Source organism: Pan paniscus, chromosome 5, assembly GCF_029289425.2.
Source record: "Pan paniscus chromosome 5, NHGRI_mPanPan1-v2.0_pri, whole genome shotgun sequence".
NCBI lineage: Eukaryota > Metazoa > Chordata > Mammalia > Primates > Hominidae > Pan > Pan paniscus.
The window spans coordinates 21,965,075-21,985,729 of NC_073254.2; the positions used below are offsets into that span (position 1 = coordinate 21,965,075).

At 43.3% G+C, this 20,655-nt stretch overlaps 1 protein-coding gene and 2 pseudogenes across 2 annotated transcripts in view; all 3 read right to left on the bottom strand.

The window, feature by feature from the left end:
* Positions 1 to 2,981: 2,981 nt before the first annotated feature.
* CAGE1 (cancer antigen 1) overlaps positions 2,982 to 20,655 on the bottom strand; it is a 63,155-nt gene continuing 45,481 nt past the window's right edge. For both annotated transcript variants that reach the window (XM_055113161.2, XM_008972533.3), the window contains 3 exons: positions 10,317 to 10,385; positions 6,157 to 6,196; positions 2,982 to 3,214 (listed from right to left, as the gene is read on the bottom strand). In XM_055113161.2, coding sequence (XP_054969136.1) covers positions 3,173 to 3,214; positions 6,157 to 6,196; positions 10,317 to 10,385 — 151 coding nt within the window. In that variant the 3' untranslated portion in view covers positions 2,982 to 3,172. The remainder of the gene's footprint in view (positions 3,215 to 6,156; positions 6,197 to 10,316; positions 10,386 to 20,655) is intronic.
* On the bottom strand, positions 15,124 to 15,849 carry LOC129397914 (small ribosomal subunit protein uS3-like; annotated as a pseudogene).
* Positions 17,100 to 18,841, bottom strand: LOC100978489 (probable inactive 1-aminocyclopropane-1-carboxylate synthase-like protein 2; annotated as a pseudogene).

The following is a 20,655-nucleotide window of genomic DNA, read 5'->3' on the forward strand; positions in this document are numbered from 1 at the left end:
AATAACCCCATCCTTTCCATTTTACCTTTGAAATCACTCCGCATGCACATCTTCCTCTTTATTTCCACTGCCACTATTTTAGTTCCTAGTCTGTTTTTCTTGACTGTATCAGTAGTTTAACTGGTACTCCTGATTCTAGCTTCACCCGCCATCAACCTACCCTTTCTATCACTATTAGGGCAGTCTTTCAAAAATAACACCTCAACCACATCACTGCTCTACTTAAAATCTTTCAGAGCCTCTCATCAGAATAAAGTTCAAATTAATTAATTTCCTTTTTTTTTTTTTTTTTGACACAAGGTCCCACTCTGTTGCCCAGGCTACAGTACAGAGTGCAATTCCAGCTCACTGCAGCCTTCCCAGCCTTGACTTCCTGGTCTCAAGCGATCCTCCCGCCTCAGCCTCCCGAGTAGCTGTGACTACAGGCGTGCACCGACATGTCCAGCTAATTTTTAAAAATTTTTTGTAGAGATGAGGGTCTATGTTGCCCAGGCTGATCTCAAACTCCTAGGCTCAAGTGATCCTCCTGCCTCAACTTCCCAAAGTGTTGGAATTACAGTTGTAACCAACTATGCCTGGCCAAGTTCAAATTTCTTAGCACAGCACAGAATGCTCCTCATGATCTTCTTCATCTCTGACCCTCTGAAGAGCTTGAGTTTTCGACATTAACTGTACTTCAGGGAACGTAACTGGCATCTCAGGCCTCCATGCTCTGAGCGTGCTCTTGCTTTCCTGTTGTGTCTTGAGATACCTCATCGGCTGTGAACATCTGGCTCACATGCCATCATTTCTGTAAAATCTTCCCTGAGGTTTTCTCACGTAGTCCAGGGCCATTTCCTCCCACCATTACATCTTTCATTGTTCTAGAATACTTTACTTATTTATCACCTTAGGATCTTCATTTTTCTTTGTATCCTTGGCATCTGACACAGAGGCTGTCCCAGTGCTTATTGAAAGTCATTAAATGTTTATTGAAAGAAAGACGGGCTTAAACGCTGCATCCTTGAACCACACACCAAGGCAAGCACATTCATTCTGGGACAACCTCTAGGTAAAACCCCATAGGTGTCTCATAATACACACACTGCATCCAGCACTTATGCACACAGTCCTGTTCGCAATGTGTTAGTGCTTCCTTTCTACCTGTTTCATCACATTTGTGTGCAGACTTCCGGGGCTGCATTAGCCATCCTTCTCCTATCATATTTTCTCCTTTTCCCTAGAAGATCCCATGAAACTAGTAATAATATCTCTTTTTAAAATATGAGTAGCTTCTAAAGCTTTCAAGGCTTCACTTTCTAAAATGAAACTACACTACTAGAGCTGCAACCCACTGTGCATTTCTCATGGTTTAATTTGTCATTCTAACTTTTAGAATTTGAAAAATTAAATATTTTTGTTTCAACATTCATATAAGTCCTCTCTTATGGAATTCCTCAATAAACATGACAACAATAATAATAGCTTTTATTTATTCACCACTTCCTTCAGGAACAGATATATACTCCACATATATTTTCATCTTGTATTTATCTAATTTAAGTGCAAAACTAACTTTAGTGAGATAAAATAGTTTTTCTCTTCCACCTAAGGTGTGTGTATATATATATATATATATAATGTATATATTTTATATATATATATATTATTTTTATTTATTTATTTATTTATTTTGAGACAGGGTCTCACTCTGTTGCCCAGGCTGGAGTGCAGTGGTGAGATCTCAGTTCACTGCAGTCTCTGCCTCCCGGGTTCAAGCAATTCTCTGGCCTCAGCCTCCAGAGTAGCTGGGACTACAGGCACTCACCACCATGCACGGATAATTTTAGTATTTTTTTTTTAGTAGAAACAGGGTTTCAACATGTTGTCCAGGCTGGTCTCGAACTCCTGACCTCAAGTGATCCACCTGCCTCGACCTCCCAGGGTGCTGGGATTACAGGCGTGAGCCACTGTGCCCAGCCATAAGGCATATTTTGATCAATAGCTATACCTCCAGTCCGGTTCTGGGATTTATCAAAAGGATAATATGTATGTTATATACATTTATTTTTCTAGTGCATCTCACAAAATCAGCTATCTCTGGCTCCTTTGTTTAAATTCGGAACTAATTCCTCAAAACTATGTTAAAGTGGAAATTATAAGGGTTAGGTCTTAAGAGACCAGTCCTTTCCTTTCATCTGGGTTTTTCTGTTTTGAGACAGGGTTTCACTCTGTTGCCTAGGCTAGAGTGCGGTGTATGATCATGGCTCACTGCAGCCTCCTCCTGGGCTCAGGCCATCCTCCTGCCTTAGCAACCCCCCATCCCCACCCCCTTATACCACACTCCCCTCCCCTGCCACCCAGTAAGCTGGGACAACAAGTGCTTGCCAGCATACCTGGCTAATGTTTCTGATTTTTAGTAGAGATGAGCTCTTCCTATGTTGCCCAGGCTCTTTATTTATTTATTTATTTTATTTGAGACAGTGTCTCGCTCTGTCGCCCAGGCTGGAGTGCAGTGGCACGATCTGGGCTCACTGCAAGCTCCGCCTCCCGGGTTCACACCATTCTCCTGCCTCAGCCTCCCGAGTAGCTGGGACTACAGGCGCCCCCGCCACCACACCTGGCTAAGTTTTTGTATTTTTAGTAGAGACGGGGTTTCACCATGTTAGCCAGGATGGTCTCGATCTCCTGACCTCATGATCCACCCGCCTCAGCCTCCCAAACTGCTGGGATTACAGGCATGAGCCACCGCGCCTGGCCACCCAGGCTCTTTTATCTGCGTTTTAATTCCAAAGGATTTCAGAGTTGGTGTCTTTTAAAATTTGGTTGGTATTATGAAGAATCTGCCTGCCTGGACAGAAAAAGGATGTCCTGCAGAGGAAATAAAAAGTTGAAGTGAAATCCATGACTATTTTTGTGCATCATTAAAGGCCTGATAATATGGGAGTGATATTCTGTGAGAATATTTGACCAAAAAACCACTGTATTCTTCTGTTTATGTTAAATAGAATATATTTGATTATTCACAGGAAGAAATTAGAAGAAAAGTAATCACATCTTTGGAATGTAAGACTTTACCCTTTATACAGATTTTAATATATCATCTGCATGGATTGATTTGGCTAGCATATGTAGTAATGACTCTTCCTGGAGTGGTTGACAAAAATGATTACTGTTTAATCTTCAGGCTTGTTTAATCTAAATCATTTCTATTTTCTTTAAAAAGAGCTGGCATCTAAAAATGAAAGGAAAAATGTGTCGTAAGTTTTGGGGAAAGACTAACATTCAGTGACAGAACCCCTAAACAGCCAATTTTTTATTACATATGGAAAAGGGGTGCAAAGTAAGCCTATAGATAGATGAATTACACAGATAATACCAACACTATATTTTGTTTGTTTCTTTTGAGACAGAGTCTCACTCTGTTACCCAGGCTGCAGTGCAGTGGTACAATCTCGGCTCACTGCAAGCTCTGCCTCCCAGGTTCAAGCGATTCTCCTGCCTCTGCCTCCCAAGTAGCTGGGATTATAGACACTCACCACCATGCCCGGCTATTTTTTGTATTTTCAGTAGAGACGGGGTTTCACCATGATGGCCAGGCTAGTCTCGAACTCCTGACCTCAAGTGATCTGTCCACCTCAGCCTCCCAAAGTGCTAGGATTATATTTTTGATAGAGATGGGGTTTTGCCATGTTGTCCAGGCTGGTCTCGAACTCCTGACCTCAAGTGATCCACCCGCCTCAGCTTCCCAAAGTGTTGGGATTACAGGTGTGAGCCACCACACCTGGCCTCCAACACTATATTTTAACTGATATTTTTGTTTGTTTGTTTCAACCTTTTTCCCACTAAGGAACACCATGAAGAACAATGTGGATTGAGTTTCATCTTCCTTGGTTTGGTTGGCAATTGACAGATGTAGAAAAAGGAACAGAAGCAAGAATCTGAATAATCCAAAAGTGACTTACCAGCATGGCATAGTTAAAAATTGATAGTATTGGCTGAGCGCGGTGGCTCACGCCTGTAATCCCAGCACTTTGGGAGGCTGAGGCAGGCGGACCACCTGAGGTCAGGAGTTTGAGACCAGCCTGACCAACATGGAGAAACCCCGTCTCTACTAAAAATACAAAATTAGCTAGGCGTGGTGGTACCTGCCTGTAACCCCAGCTACTCGGGAGGCTGAGGCAGGAGAATCACTTGAACCCCAGAAGTGGAGGTTGCAGGGAGCCGAGATTGCGCCATTGCACTCCAGCCTGGGCAACAAGAGTGAAACTCCGTCTAAAAAATAAATAAATAAATAAATAACCATTGACAGTATTAAGGCACCCTCTTAGTTCAACTATGAGAAAAGCTGGGTCTCAATGGCAGCAGATGGAGGCATGCCCCACTGAGTGTCCCCTCATCCCCAAAGCTATGTTACAAATAGGCCACGGCATTTATGAACATACCCATGTCCTGGAATGGGACAGAGGTGGCAGCAGCTGTGTCTGCTGTTTGGGATCACTCCAGCAAGTGTAGCATTGGTCCTGGGTCCCAAGTCTAACATTCACTCCTATTTAGTACCTTTTATGAGATAGGTACTTGAGGATATCAAAATGAATATGAGACAATTCCTGTACTCAAAGAGTTCTAGTCAAGTCAAAGGACATGCAAGCAGAGAACTGTAATGCTGTGTCATAGGTGCTATTATGTCAAAGGGTATAGTGTGGGCACATGGGAGGAAGCAAGTCAGTTCCATTTGGGAGACAGAGCAGGAAAAGCTTCAGAGAGGAGGCAGAGCTTGAGCTGACAGGCGTTTGTGAGGTGGGAACTGAGTAACTGAGAGAAAGAGTTGGGGAAGAACATACCAAGTAGGAGAAGCTGCATGAGCAATAACAGGAAAGCACAGAAATGACATACCATGCATAGAGGTAGGAAGTAGAACCATGGTTAGTAGAGGCTGAGATGGGCAGTGAGGGGAGGATAGGGAGAAGTTGGTGAATGGGTACAAAATGACAGCTAGATAGAAGGAATAAGTCCCAGTGTTCTATAACACTGCAGGGTAACTAGAGTTAACAATAATTTATTGGATATTTTCAAATAGCTAGAAGAGAGGATTTTGAATCCTCCCAACACAAAGAACTGATGAATGTCTGGAGTGATAGATTTGCTAATTACACTGATGTAATCATCACACATTGTGCACATGCATGGAAGTACTACTCTGTATCCTATAAGTGTGTGTGTGTGTGTGTGTGTGTATTTTTTTGTTTGTTTGTTTGTTTTGTTTTGTTTTGTTTTTTGAGACAGAGTCTCTCTCTGTCGCCCAGGCTGGAGTGCGGTGGTAAGATCTTGGCTCACTGCAACTTCCGCCTCTTGGATTCAAGCTATTCTCCTGCCTCAGCTGCCCAAGTAACTGGGATTACAGGCACGCACCACAACATCTGGCTAATTTTCTGTATTTTTAATAGAGACGAGGGTTCCCCATGTTGGTCAGGCTGGTCTTGAACTCCTGAACTCAAGTGATCCACCCGCCTCGGCCTCCCAAAGTGCTGGGATTACAGGCGTCAGCCACCGCGCCCAGCCTGTATCCTATAAATATGTACAAGTAATATGCCAACTAAAAAGAAAAGAAAAAAATCGCTTGTTTAGAAAGCTGCAGTTGGTTAGATGTGGCCAATATGCATGATAAGAAGGAGAAAACAGTGAATGGTAAGACTGGATAGGAGGGCCAGAGCCAGATCATAGGGGACTTTATACGCCTTGCTAAGGAGCTCAGATTTGATCCAGAATGTGATTGGGAACCACTGAAGGGCTTTATGCAATGGAGGGGCATGAAAATATTTTGCTTTTGAAAGATCACTCTGTCTACTCTATGGAGGATGGCATGAAGGGGACCAAAACTGGAGGCAGAAACAATAATTAGGAGGTGAGTGCAACAGGTCATATGAGAAACGACAGGGGCTTGAAGCAGTAGCAGTGGGGATGGAGTGAAGGGGGCCCTACAAGATTAGAGGGAGGGGTTTCCAATTATAGCACCAGCTATGACAGGAGACGGAAGAGCCCTCATCTGAGGACAGAGGGGAAGGCTAGGTTGCACAGTATGGAAATGTGACTTCAGGAACTCCTATTAAATCTTGTGTTATTGTCAAATTACATGGAAATGTAAGATTCTTTATCATGATCATCAAGGTGACCTACCATGGTCATGGACTTTGGATGATTTTCTAAGCTTTTCGATCTGTAAGAAATAGAAAGAAAATAATGTAAAAAGGAGGAAGGGGGGACTGAAATAGTGAACATGGTGAGCAAGTGTGCCATTATTTAGCATATTTTCCCCTCACTTTCAAGGTGAAATCGTCATTTAAGATAGAACTATGAGACTCTCAGAGATTAAGATCAAGCTTTTTGGTATATAACATGTGAATCATTCTCAGTGGATTTAAATAAAAACAATGAGGCAGGTTGCTGTGGCTCACAACTGTAATCTCAGCACTTTGGGAGGCCCAGGTGGGTGGATCACTTGAGGTCAGGAGTTCAAGACCAGCCTTGCCAACATGGTGAAACCCTGTCTCTACCAAAAATACAAAGATTACCTGGGCATGGTGGCACGCACCTGTAAACCCAGCTACTCACAAGGCTGAGGCAGGAGAATTGCTTGAGCCCGGGAGGTGGAGGCTGCAGTTAGCTAAGATCGCACCATTGCACTGCAGCCTGGGTAGCAGAGCGAGACTTCATCTCAAATAAAGAAATACATAAAATAAAATAACGACGAGGCACACTCTCACTACATTTAACATTCTCATAAATTTACTTAGGATACGATTCTGACTTGAAAACTTAATGAATTTCCTTGAAAGTCATGAAGAACTAGAGGCAAAAATAAAACATCTGAGGCTATTCAGATACTCGCTTTTATATCCTTATTTCCCACTATTTCCACTACTGAAGACAACTGGCAAAAGCAATGCCATAATTTCGAGAGGCTGCAGAGTAAGCTGAAGCTTGTTTGAGTGCCGAATATACTGAGATCAACTGGGCCAGTCATCACAGGCTTCACAGAGGGTGGTGGCTGAAAGCTGATGTAGGTCTGGAGTTTTCTAACAAATGTCGTCTTGGCTGGAAAGGGCTTTGAGAGCTCTTCTGCCCATCTCACCCCCTGGCTTCTAGGCCAGTCTAAATCTATATAAATGGACCTAGACTCCATTGTGAAAATAGGCCAAATATAAGTAAACAGAGGTCTGAACTGGTGAAACACATGTAAATTCATATTTAAATTTTCTTATTTTAAAATAAGCCTAGGAAAAAAATTCCATTGTTTCTCTCAGCAACTCAGAGAAGATCCATCTTCAGTATAAATTAGCATTTACTGAGCATCTGTGGTATGCCAAGGATCAGATCACATTTTTTCATTTTGGGGAAAAAGTCATAGTTAACCTATCACTTGCAAACGCTAGTTTAAATCTGCCAAGGGTTTTCTATTTTCTTTCTCTCTTTCTTTTTTTACATCTTTAATGAAATGACCTTGGAAATAACGTACATTTCCATGACACCAACACTATAGTTTTTGGGGTCACAGTAAGATACACAGAATTACATCTGTAATTAATATGACTGCCAACATGCCAAGCAGTGGTTTATCACATGGCAAACAAAATCAAGAAAGCAACCATCAAACAAAAGAGACCCGTAAGTCTGGACAAGGCAAATCCCAGGATAGCATATGAGAACAGCTGCTACTTTAGTGCAGGGTTTCTGGCGTAACCAATGATAAGGCTACCAAAGACTGTTCCAATACCAGCACCAGAACCAGCCACTCCTAATGTTGCAGTGCCTGCACCGTTACATTTCACACCAGTCTCAATGTCTCTGCTGATTGCCGTGGTTTGAAACTCCCTTTGATTTAGCTGAGACACACCATTCTGGGCCCCATTAAATACCATAGAGCCCTCTCCAGGTCTGTATGCAACTCTACGCTGTTTAAGATAGAACTTCAGAGCAGGGGTGCAGGTGAGCTTGGCATAGGCAAACATCTTAAACTCTTCGAGGTGGTGCAGCTGGAGGACTTGGGCGACAGGAGACTTGGGCTCCTCTCCCGCTTCCTCTCCTCCTGGGAAGTGGCAGTGGTGGTGGCAGCAGTGGCAGCAGAGGTTGAAGGAATGGGCCTCCGATTTTCAAAACAGTTGTATTTGCAAATGGTATGGTGAACAAACATGACTTATGACAAAATCAAAATGCAACTTTAATTTTGGTCTTCCATTTCTACTTTAAGCTTTTTGCACTCAGAGAAGCTTTTCCTTTGCCCTTCCTCGGGTGAATACACAGCAGGGCCAATGCTTCTTTTGCTTACTCTAAAGTAACAGTCTTCACTGTGAGGCATAAACAGTCTCAATTCATTAGGTATACTGTACTGTCTTAATATTAATCAATCCTTTAATCTTCACTCAAAAGCAGGGCTTCTCCTCCCCATCTATCAGTTCAGGTCTGTAGCTGATGGACACCACTGTCTTTGGAGGCCAGTTTCCCCTTTTTGCTCATTTCCCTCTCCATTTGTAGGAGGAGAGCAAAGGCCACAGGACAGCTCATACTTGGCTGGGTGGCTTCAGAGTCTCGGCTTGGCAATTGGCTAATGCTGATTCTTTCTCTTTGGAGCTTGCCGTTGCTGGGGATCTCTGTCCTGCAGTTCCCTGGACCTACGTGGAGGCATTTCTCCTCTGGGTGATCACTCGATACTCTATCAGCCCCGAAGAATCTGGCATTCTCTTCTAGCTTCTTGCTGCTTCCAGGCCTCCTTGGGCAGAGCTGAAGATAACTCAACTCTCAGCTGCATGGTTCTTAAGGGATTTTCACACCCATTCTTTGTCTCAACAAGCTCAGAGAGAAAAGCTATCCAACACAGCCCCTCTGCTGAGCAGCCACAGCTTGCCTTAGTTTTCTTAGGCATGAATGAATCACCAGTCCTCTGTGTTTCCCAACTTTTAGGGAACACGTTTCAAAGCTCTCTAGGTGATTCCCTGGAAACTCCTCATAAGGCTTTAGGTAAAAGAGGTAGAATTACCTGGGAGACAGGAACTCATGACACGACAGATTCGAAGAAATCCTTCTCCAATCTTCCCTACTCTCCATACTTTTATATCTTGGATCTGGCCAAGAGATAGGAGTAATGGAAGGGGTTCTCTGAAATCATTTATTTCGGAAACTCTGCACATGGGAAAAACTCACTCTCACTTTGGGAACTGGTAACAGTGTTATTAGCACCTAAGGAACTGGGCTAGAAAGAGTCTCATTTTAACATACTGCTGTGTTCTTTTTTTTTCTTTTCTTTTCTTGAGATGGAGTTTTTGCCCTGTTGCCCAGGCTGTAGTGCAGTGGCACGATCTCAGCTCACTGCAACCTCTGCCTCCCGGTTTCAAGCGATTCTCCTGCCTCAGCCTCCTGAGTAGCTGGGATTACAGGTGCCCACCACCATGCCTAGCTAATTTTTGTATTTTTAGTAGAGACAGGGTTTCACCATGTTGGCCAGGCTAGTCTTGAACTCTTGACCTCAAGTGATTCACCCGCCTCAGTCTCCCAAAGTGCTAGGATTACAGGCATGAGCCACCGTGCCCTGCCTATACTGCTGTGTTCTTAATCAACCACACAGGGTTTGCGCATACATCTTGTAGCATCAGATGTTGAGCCTCTTCTAAAATAGCAGACTGTGAGGCTTAATGTTACTGTAAGAAAATATGGTGATAAAATACAGAGCAGGGCAAGTAGTTTTGTTGTAGACAAAATCTTAGCCCATAATCTTTATAGTTTCTTCCTTAGAGTGACTGTACATTCCATGAAAGCGGGGAATCTGGCTTTCCATTTCAGGTTCTACAAAAAACATTAATCAAGCAACTACTTTATGCTAGGCAAAACATGAAGCACTTTCATATAATTATCTTGTTTACCTTAAATTGAGATAAGAAAAAGAGTTTTTTTAAGTATTATCTAACTATCTATCTATATATATATATATATACACATTTTTTTTTTTTGAGACAGAGTCCCACTCTGTTGCTCAGGCTGGAGTGCAGTGGCATGATCTCGGCTCACTGCAACCTCCACCTCCCAGGTTCAAGCGATCCTCCTGCCTCAGCCCCCCTAGTAGCTGGGATTACAGGCACGTGCCACCATGCCCGGCTAATTTTCGTATTTTTAGTAGAGATGGGGTTTTGCCATGTTGGCCAGGCTGGTCTCGAACTCCTGACCTCAGGTGATCCACCCACCTTGGCCTCCCAAAGTGCTGGGATTACAGGCGTGAGCCACCGCACTTGGCCATATTACCTATATTTTAAAGACATTATTAATTTAAAAAATAAAGGGAAACTTACCTTGGTTTTCTAGCTTTTTCTCTGGGCTTTCTAATTAAATCCTCTAAATGTTTATTTCTCTCTTCCAAACTGAAAGAAGAAACAATTGAATTTTATGACTAAAATTGACTTTTCTAGACCAATATTTTGTTAGATTCACTGGAGGATTTTAGTAGATAAAAATAGGTAATCTAATTATCTCTATGCTATCCAACCACCTAACCATATAGAAACTTGGGATTCTTTCCTAGCAACTCAAAATTATTCTATCAGATTTTCCCTTTATAGGTTCCAGTGGTGAAGAAGGAAAGTAGACAGTAGCAAATATGTAAAGCAGCATTCAGATATTCTCCCATTTGCTTACACAGTGGTTTACTCATACTGATCCCTCTATATGAGTAAATCCAATATGATCCTGGGGGTAACATGCTAAAAACAAAACTCCTGGCTAGACATGGTGGTTCACACCTGTAATCCCAGCACTTTGGGAGGCTGAGGCAGGCGAGTCTCTTGAGCCCAGGAGTTCGTGACTAGCCTGGGCAACATGGTGAAATTCTGTCTCTACAAAAATACAAAAATTAGCCGGGCATGGTGGCACATGCCTGTGATCCCAGCTACTTGGGAGGCTGAGCTGGGAGGATTGCTTGAGCCGAGGAGGTGGAGGGTGCAGTGAGCCAAGATCGTGCCACTGCACTTCAGCCTGGGACAGAGCTAGACTCTGTCTCAAAAAAAAAAAAAAAAAAGAAAGAAAGAAAGAAAGAAAGAAAATAAAAGAAAAAAACCAAAAAACCCTGAGCTAGAAACAGCTTAACATGGGAAAATATGTGATAGCATTACAAGACTGTCACAAACCCATTTTTCCATCCAGAGAGGTTGTATGAGCTTCCTGTGGCTGCTGCAACAAATCAACACAAATTCTGTGGCTTAAAACACCATTTATTTTTTTCTGGAGGTCAGAAGTCCAAAAGAAGCTTCACCAGCCTGAAATCAAGGTGTTGGCAGGGATGTCCACCCTCTAGAAGCTCGAGAGGAGAATTCTTCACCTGGCCTCATCCAGCATCTGGAGGCCGTCCTCATTCCTGAGGGGGCTTGGCCCCACATCACACCACCTTTTCTCCCCGTTTCCACTGTCATGTTGACTCTTTATCTTCTGTCATCAAATCTCTCTCTGCCTCCCCCCTCTTATAAGGACCCCTGTGATTGCATTTAGGGCCCACTCAGATAATCCAAAATAATCTCCACAACTCAAGATGTAATCACATCTGCAAGGCTCTTTTGCTATATAAGGTAACGGTCACAGGTTCTAGTGATTAGAATTTGGATATCTTTGGGCCATTCCTCAGCCTACTATAAAGGATAAATAGACCTGAGAGGATATGAAATTCTACTGCAGACGTCTAAACTCAAACGCCTGTAGAAGGGTCAGGCAGGTATGTGAAATGAGCGAAGCCAGCTAAATGGTGATTCAGACAAACCAAAGAGCATACACTCCTAGGCCCTGCCTAAAAGAAGTTGCTACTTAGCTCTTGCCAAATGTTGCCATGTGAGAATGCTGCAGCCGTGAGATCAGATCTTCTTGTTTTATTTATTTTTAAAGTTTTACTATTCAGAGACAGAGTCTCACCCTGTCGTTCAGGCTGGAATATAGTGGTGCAATCACAGCTCACTGCAGCCTCAAACTCCCGGGCTGAAGCAATCCTCTCATCTCAGCCTCCTGAGTAGCTAGGACTGCAGGTGCATGCCACCACACCTGACTAATTGTTTTACTATTTTGTGGAGACAAGAGTCTTGCTATGTTGCCCAAGCTGGTCTTGAACTCCTGGCCTCAAGCTATCTTCCCGCCTCAGCCTCCCAAAGTGCTGGGATTGTAGGCATGAGCCACCATGCTCAGCCTACTCTTGTTTTTAAAGAGGAGATATAAATCTAGAGTTTTACAGAATTATCTTCCCTTTTCAATTTTGGCAATTAATTTAAAAAATATGTTAAATATTATATGGACAAAACACATATACCCCAGAATATAACTTGTAGATTGTCATTTTGAAAGTTATACTCTTTCAGAGATATCAGGCTTTTGTTTTAAAGGGATAAAGAGAAGTTGTCAAACCCAGGAACAGAAGATAATGTGAAACAGACTCTGTGTATACCAAAAGCCTGAGTCTATCATGCTTTATTATCAGAGAAATAACATGGAATAAATCTTCTGTATTTCTAGAATTGAAAAGAATGAGCCCAACTCCTGAAGGAGGGAGATACCCAAGGAAAGAAAGTGAAAAGTTTTTCCAAGTGTGCAACGTAGCAGCAGTGGAATATATTGACACTGCGCTCCCATGTGTAGAGCTGCGCGCAAGAAGCTATAATCTAAGCCTACCTAAATGGAGTCCTTGGTTTATTTTGGAGGAAGTCATGTCCTCCGTAGAGGCCATGGGAGAACTCTGCTGAGAGCTAGGCAAGCAAAGCAGCACCACTGAATGGAGTATAATGAGTGCTTTGATTTGCATTTAATGACATGAGTGTATTTCTTTCTTTTTTTTCTTTTAAGACAGAGTCTTGCTCTGTCGCCAATACTGGAATGCAGTGGCACAATCTCAGCTCACTGCAACCTCCGCCTCCCTGGTTCAAGTGATTCTCATGCCTCAGCTTCCCGAGTAGCTGGGATTACAGGTGTGCGCCACCATGCTTGGCTAATTTTTGTATTTTTAGTAGACATGGGATTTTGCTGTATTAACCAGTCTGGTCTCAAACTCCTGGACTCAAGTGATCCTGTCACCTTTGCCTCCCAAAGTGCTGGGATTACAGGCATCAGCCACTGCACCCAGCTGACATGAATATATTTCATGTGCTTATTTGCCATCCATATACTTTCTTGGTAGAATCTCTACTAAAATCTTCGCCCATTTTTATTGGGTTATTTGTTTTCTTATGACTGAATTTTGAGAGTTCATTACATCTGGATAGAAGTTCTTTATTGGATACACGATTTACAAATATGTTCTTCCAGACTATGGCTTGTCTTTTGATCTGTTAACAGTGTCTTCAGAGAGCAGTTTTAGGCTGGGTGAGGTGGCTCACACCTGTAATCCCAGCACTTTGGGAGGCCGAGGTGGGTGGATCATGAGGTCAGGAGTTCAAGACCAGCCTGGCCAACATGGTGAAACCCCGTCTCTACTAAAAATACAACCAAAAAAATTAGCCCGGTGTGGTGGCGTGCACCTGTAGTCCCAGCTACTTGAAAGGCTGAGGCAGGAGAATCACTTGAACCTGGGAGGCGGAGGTTGCAGTGAGCCAAGATTGCACCACTGCCCTCCAGCCTGGGTGACAGAGTGAGACTCTGTCTCGAAAAAAAAAAAAAAAGAAGAGCAGTTTTAAATTTTGATGAAGTCGAATTTATCAAAATTTTCTCTAATGAATCATGCTTTTAGTGACATGTCTAAGAAATTGTTGCCTAACCCAAAGTCACAGAAATTTTCTCATATGTGTTCTTCTAGATATTTTATGGTTTTAGCCTTTATCTTTGGGTATATTATCCATTTTGAGTTTACTTCGTATGTGGTGGAGTGTATAAATCAAAGTTAATTTTTTTGAAAATGGGCAATGATTTCAGCACCATTTGTTGAGAAGGCTATCCTTTTTCCACTTTGTTGCCTTTGTGCCTTTGTCAAACATCACTTGTCCATATATGCATGGGTCCAGGTCTGCATTCCCTGGTCTGTTCCATTGATTTTTATATTTTTACACCAATGCTACACTGTTTTGATTATTGTAGCTCTATAAAAAGTCTTAGAATCAGAGTTTCCCTCCCATTTTATCCTTCTTTATCAGAGTTCTTTCAGCTATTCTATGCCTTTTGAATTTCCATATGAGTTTAGAATCAGCTTAAGTTTATTTAAAATTGGAATTGCACTGAATCAATAAATGAACTTGGGGAAAATCTTAACAAAATTGACCCATGAAAGAGATATACCTCTCCATTTATTTAACTCTTCTTTACTTTTTCTCAATGATGTTTTGTAATTTTTAGTATATGAGTCTTTTACATACTTTCGCCAAATTTATCCTTATGTAGTTTATATTTTTGGTGCTATCAGAAATGTTTCTTAATTTCTGATTATCTGTTGCTAGTATATAAAAATACAACTTTTACATATTTGTACTGGATCCTGCAACTTTTTTTGTAGATTCCATCAGATTCTCTACATAGATGATCACGTGTCTGTGAACACATGCATTTTTGCTTCATGTCCAATTTGGATGAGTGTTATTTTTCTTGCCTGATTGTACTGGACAGAACTTCCAGTACAATGTGAATGTACTGGAATGTCTTGTTCCTGATGATGAGAAAGCATTTAGTCTATCATCATTAAGTATAATGTTAGTAGGCTTTTTGTAGGTGCTCTTTGTCCTTATTGAGACAGTTCCTTTCTTTTCCTAGGTTGTTTAGGTTTTCTCATGAAGAATGATGTTGGATTTTGTCAAACGGTTTTTCTGTCTATCGAAATTATCATATGCCTTCTCTTTTTTAGTTTTTTAAATATGCTAACATTGATGCATACAATTGTTATTACACATAAAGCTGGCCCTTTTTTGCTATATAAGGTAACATTCACAGATTCTAGGGATTAGAACATGGATTTGCCATTTACTTTTACCTGCCATTTTTAGCAGTATACACTGTACCCAATTTGTAATCTTTTTTCCCTCACCCCCTTCCACTCTTTCCCCCAAGTCCCCAAAGTCCACTGTATCATTCTTTTTTTTTTTCTGTCTTTGTACAATATTTTATAAAGGTCTTTACAGAGCAACATCCAGACTCCAGAATACAGCTGCCAAGGAGATCCTGTTATGCTGTGGTGACTGAGGGCACGGCAGGAGGCTCTGGCTTCCCACCCTTCTGTTCTGAGATGGGGGTGGTGGGCAGTATCTCATCTTTGGGTTCCACGATGCTCACGTGGTCAGGCAGGGGCTTCTTAGGGCCAATCTTACCAGTTGGGTCCCAGGGCAGCATGATCTTCACCTTGATGCCCAGCACACCCTGTCTGAGCAACACATGGCGCACAGCAGTGTCAACATAGTAGTTAACAGGGTCTCTGCTGTGGATCATCAGGCCATCCACAAACTTCATGGATTTAGCTCTCTGTCCTCAGAGTTTCCCAGACACCACGACCTCACAGCCTTTGGCCCCAGTTTCCATGATGAACCACAACGCACCATAGCAGGCCCTCCGCACAGCAAGCCCTCCTAGGAGTTTGTAAGGCAGAGACTCTGCCTGGGCAATGGCACACAGACCCCTAGTGGCCACCTTTTCAGCATAAAGCTCTACACTGCCCTCTGGAGAGCCAAACCTCTTCTGAACTACAGCAGTCAGTTCCCGAATCCGCCAGCCCTTCTCACCAAGAACATTCTGTGTTCTGGTGGCTAAGATAATGATTTCTGTCCTGGTTGGTGTAACTCGCATCTCAACTCCAGAGTAGCCATCTTCAGCCAGCTCCTGAGTAAGAAACTCATTCATTTCAGCTTAGAAGATGCCATCACTGACAAACTTCCTCTTCTTGGAAATTTGTATGACGATCTTGCCGCCATGCTCCGCTGAAAGGAAAGGCACTGTATCATTCTTATGCCTTTGTGTCCTCATAGCTTAGCTCCCACTTATGAGTGAGAACATATGATGTTTGGTTTTCCATTCCTGAGCTACTTCACTTAGAATAATGGTCTCCAATTCCATCTAAGTTGCTGAGAATGCCATTATTTCATTCCTTTTTATGGCTGAATAGCATTCCGTGGTGTATATATATATACCACAATTTCTTTATCCATTCATTGATTGATGGGCATTTGGGCTGGTTCCATATTTTTGTAATTTCAAATTGTGCTGCTATAAACATGCATGTGCAAGTATCTTTTTTGAATAATGACTTCTTGTCCTCTGGGTAGACACCCAGTAGTGGGATTTCTGGATCAAATGGTAGTTCTACTTTTAGTTCTTTAAAGACTTTCCACACTGTTTTCCACAGTGGTTATACTAGTTTACTTTTCCACCAGCAGTGTAGAAGTGTTCCCTTTTTACCGCATCCTTGACAACATCTGTTATTTTTTGATTTTTTGATTATGGTCATTCTTGCAGGAGTAAGGTAGTATCACATTGTGGCTTTGATTTGCATTTCCCTGATCATTAGTGATGCTGAGCATTTTTTCATACGTTTGTTGGCCATTTCCATATCTTCTTTTAAGAATTGTGTATTCATGTCCTTAGCCCACTTTTTGATGGGATTGTTTTTTTCTTGTTAATTTGTTTGAGTTCCTTGTAGATTCTGTATATTAGTCCTTTGTCAGATGTACAGAGTGTGAAGATTTTCTCCCACTCTGTGGATTGTCTGTTTACTTTGCTGATTATTGCTTTTGCTGTGCAAAAACTTTTAATTAAGTTCCACCTATTTATCAGTTTTTTTAAGAGAATATAGAATTTATTAGATATTGAATATAAAAATAAACCATCTAAATAGGGGCCCGGGGAGCTTCCTTTATTTCTGTAGGTGCCTCCAGGCCTTCCCACCCCAACCCCAATAAAAACATTTTGCATATATAATGGCTAGCAAACACTAAAAAGATGCAAAGCTTCCAAAGACAGCAGGCACTCAGCTTAAGGAGGGTGATGACTGGGTCAGATGAGATCTTCCTGGAGGAGCCCACCATTTTCTTAGTCGCAGCACTGACAAAAATACACCCCAGGCTTCTGGACCAGGGGCTGACATTAGGGGGTCCCTGAGCAAGTGACGGGCCAGAGCTACTCGTTGGGAGGCAGACAGTCTACTCCCTCAATGCATCCTCCAACTGCTTCACTAGCAAAGCCTGCTTCTGTTCCTGCAGCACACCACAGAACTGACGCATGGCCAATTTTAGCCGGGGGAGCTCGTCTGCAAAGATGAGGTGGAACCGGCCTGGCTCCTTATACATACAGGCTTTGCCACGGGATAACAACAGATTGTTGTCCAGGAAGCGGAGAGAGGAGCTGTTGCTCTTCAAATGTACAGGGATCCAGGTACGTTTTCAAGTTGATCCAGATATAGAGGCCAGAGCTGCAGCTGTGAAAGGGGATCTCCAATGCCTTTAGCTTGGCAGTGATGTACTTGTGAGCTTCCCACAGCCGGTAGTTATTGGTGGGCAGGTACACTTTGTCAATCCATTCTGTGTTCTGGAGCAGTTGACACAGCTTGTGCTAGGTGATGCCAGAGATACTGTGGAGGTAGCCAAAGGTGCTCACAGCAGAAGCCATCTCCTTGTGGTGGGTGTAAACAGAGCACCAAAGAGGAAGCCAGAGATGCCAAAATCCTTACTGGTGTCCCAGATCACATGGGTCCTGTTGTGATCAGGCAGACTTTTCATGCTTAGGACACTGTGGAATGTGATGGATTCATCAAAAACACAGAGAGCATGTAAATCTCATCTATGATCACATGTAGGTTATACCTCTTGGCAAATTCCAGGTATTCCATCGCGAGTCTGAGGAGCAGATGTCACCCAGAAGACTCTGAGGGTTGATTAGCACAAGGCCTCGGACCTTTTTCCTCTCAACCCTAGCTTTAAGCAGGGCTTCCTCTAACTTGTCCATAGCAAGGTGGAATGGATGGGTGTTTGCAACAGTGATCTCACTCTCCAGGTGGACAGGAATCAACTCAACCTTCACGTACAGGCAGGAGCTAAAGTCAAAGCCACTATAGAAGGGAGCAGGCGCCAGGAAGGCCTCGCTTGGATCACACAGAACCATGGCCAGTGCAGAGAAGACAGAGCAGCAGCCATTTAGAACAACCACATTTTCTGGATCAAGTCGGGCAGGTGCCTTGCACTAGTAGGTCAGGAACTGGGCCACTTCTTCTTGCAGGAACGGGTGCCCTCTCCAATCAGGGTACTGCAGCAAGATGTCCTCAATGCTGTTCGTGTCACTTTCTTGCAATCTTTCAGTCATCAGATCTATGCAGAGCTTGTTCTCACTGGTGCCAAGGTTAACGAAGCTCAAGGTGTTCTTGTCCTTATGATATTTGTCTTTTTGGTAGGCATTGTAGTCCTGGAAGCTCGACTAATAGAAGACAGAGATGTCAATCCCACAGTTGGACAGGTCACGGCTGATGAAGGCAGCTTCACAATCACTCAGTTGGGGAACTGGATCAGGCTGCCTGGACAGTTGGGCCCCCTGCCCATATCTGACATCACCCCTAGAGTCCTGGGAAGGAAGAGGCACTTGGAGCTCCAGGTCACTTATGGCCCCAGACTATAGGAGCTGGATCATCTGGCACATTAAGCGACCCAGAAGGGCTTCATGCTCACGGACGGCCTGAGTGTGCCTCCATTCTTCCAGCGGCAGGGCCCTGCCTGCTCATCAGCTGCACGAAGTACTCCCTCATGGTCTACTGCAAGTGCAGCATCATCTCAACAGCTGGGTATAGATGCTCTGGTCTCTGAGGACCTGGCCTCTCATCTGGCCAGACGGCACAGGAAGGGTGTCTGACTGATGACTCATACTCCGGGTATCTGTAGTGGCCCCTGCAGGCTGGCTGGCACCTCTGTCTCTGTTTTCACTTATCTTCTCTCCAGTCTAAAGCCTCACTGAACAAACTGTCCTTGACTGTCAGTGCTCAGGGACCTGCTCTGCCACCCTTCTCCTCAATCAATGTGTTAATCATTGTTTTTGTTGCATTTGCTTTTGGGTTCTTGGTCATGAAGTCTTTGCTTAAGCCAATGTCGAGAAGGGTTTTTCTGATGTTATCTTCTAGGATTTTTATGGTTTCAGGTCTTAGATTTAAGTCCTTGATCCATCTTGAGTTGATTTTTGTATATAAGGTGAGAGATGAGGATCCAGTTTCATTCTTCTACATGTGGCTTGCCAATTATCCCAGCACCATTTGTTGAATAGGGTGTCCTTTCCCCACTTTATGTTTTTGTTTGCTTTGTTGAAGATCAGTTGGCTGTATTTATGCCAACCCTTTTTTCATTAAAAAAGAAGCCTGGCCAACATAGTGAAACCCTGTCTCTACTAAAAATACAAAAAAATTAGCCAGGTGTGGTGGTGGGTGCCTGTAATCCCAGCTACTTGGGAGGCTGAGGCAGGAGAATCGCTTGAACCCGGGAGGTGGAGGTTGCAGTGGGCTGAGATGGCACCACTGCACTCCAGCCCAGGCGACAGTGCGAGACTCTGTCCCACAAAAAAAAAAAAAAAAGAAAAGAAAGAAAAGAAAAGAAAAAGAAGTCAAAGAAATACAATGGGATTGTGACTATAAATAAGGGCAGTACTAATGTTGTTTTTACTGTATACTGAAATGCAGCTTTCTGTGGGGTTTACAAGTTTTAGGGGTAAACAAATGTTCACCTTATTCTCTGTGATCAAGGTATAAAATCACATGGATTTTTAAAAGAATGTTCAATCCAATCAAACTTTTTGATCATTCTGTACTCAAACTATCATGAAACTTAGAAAGAAAGGTTGTGGATTTACACTGAAATTTTCTGTTATTTTTGATATGGTTTTGCATGGAAAAACATTTACAGGGGCTTCATGTGGGTGGAAATCACAGTTGCTGTGACAGGGCAGTGAGTTGTCATTTATGAATTCAGTGTTGTCTGTAGGAGATGTGGCATGGAAGTATTCTTCCAGGACTCTGTTGGCATTCTGTGGATGGTGAATAGTAAATAAGTTAATGCAGATTTTGATGAGTGACTTCAAAAACTACAGATTATGATCAGGGATCATATGGGTAGGAATGGAATAGAAGGTCACCTTGAATAACAAGGTAGCAGGGCTTGAGAAAATGGGAAGCCAGGACAGGAAATGAACTGGAACATTTTTATGAGGATCCACCTCTCACCAGGATGATGTAATGATTGTGATGGGGACAAAGATAGAACAAGTCTCATTTTGTAGGCAGGTGTTCCTTCCTACAAAGGAAGGAATGGGATAGATTCATCAAAAACTCAGACAGCACGTAATGTTGTTTGGAGCAGGAACTTCTACATCTGAAACAGACAGATCTGGACTTAAGTGTTAGAAAGTGGTGAGAGGTGACAGCGTGCTGGCAGTCCTCACAGCCCTCGCTCGCTCTCAGCGCCTCCTCTGCCTGGGCTCCCACTTTGGCGGCACTTGAGGAGCCCTTCAGCCCACCGCTGCACTGTGAGAGCCCCTTTCTGGGCTGGCCAAGGCCAGAGCCGGCTCCCTCAGCTTGCAGGGAGGTGTAGAGAGAAAGGCGCCAGCGGGAACCGGGGCTGGGCGTGGCGCTTGCGGGCCAGCTGGAGTTCCGGGTAGGCGTGGGCTTGGCGGGCCCGCACTCGGAGCAGCCGGCCAGCCCTGCCAGCCCGGGCAATGAGGGGCTTAGCA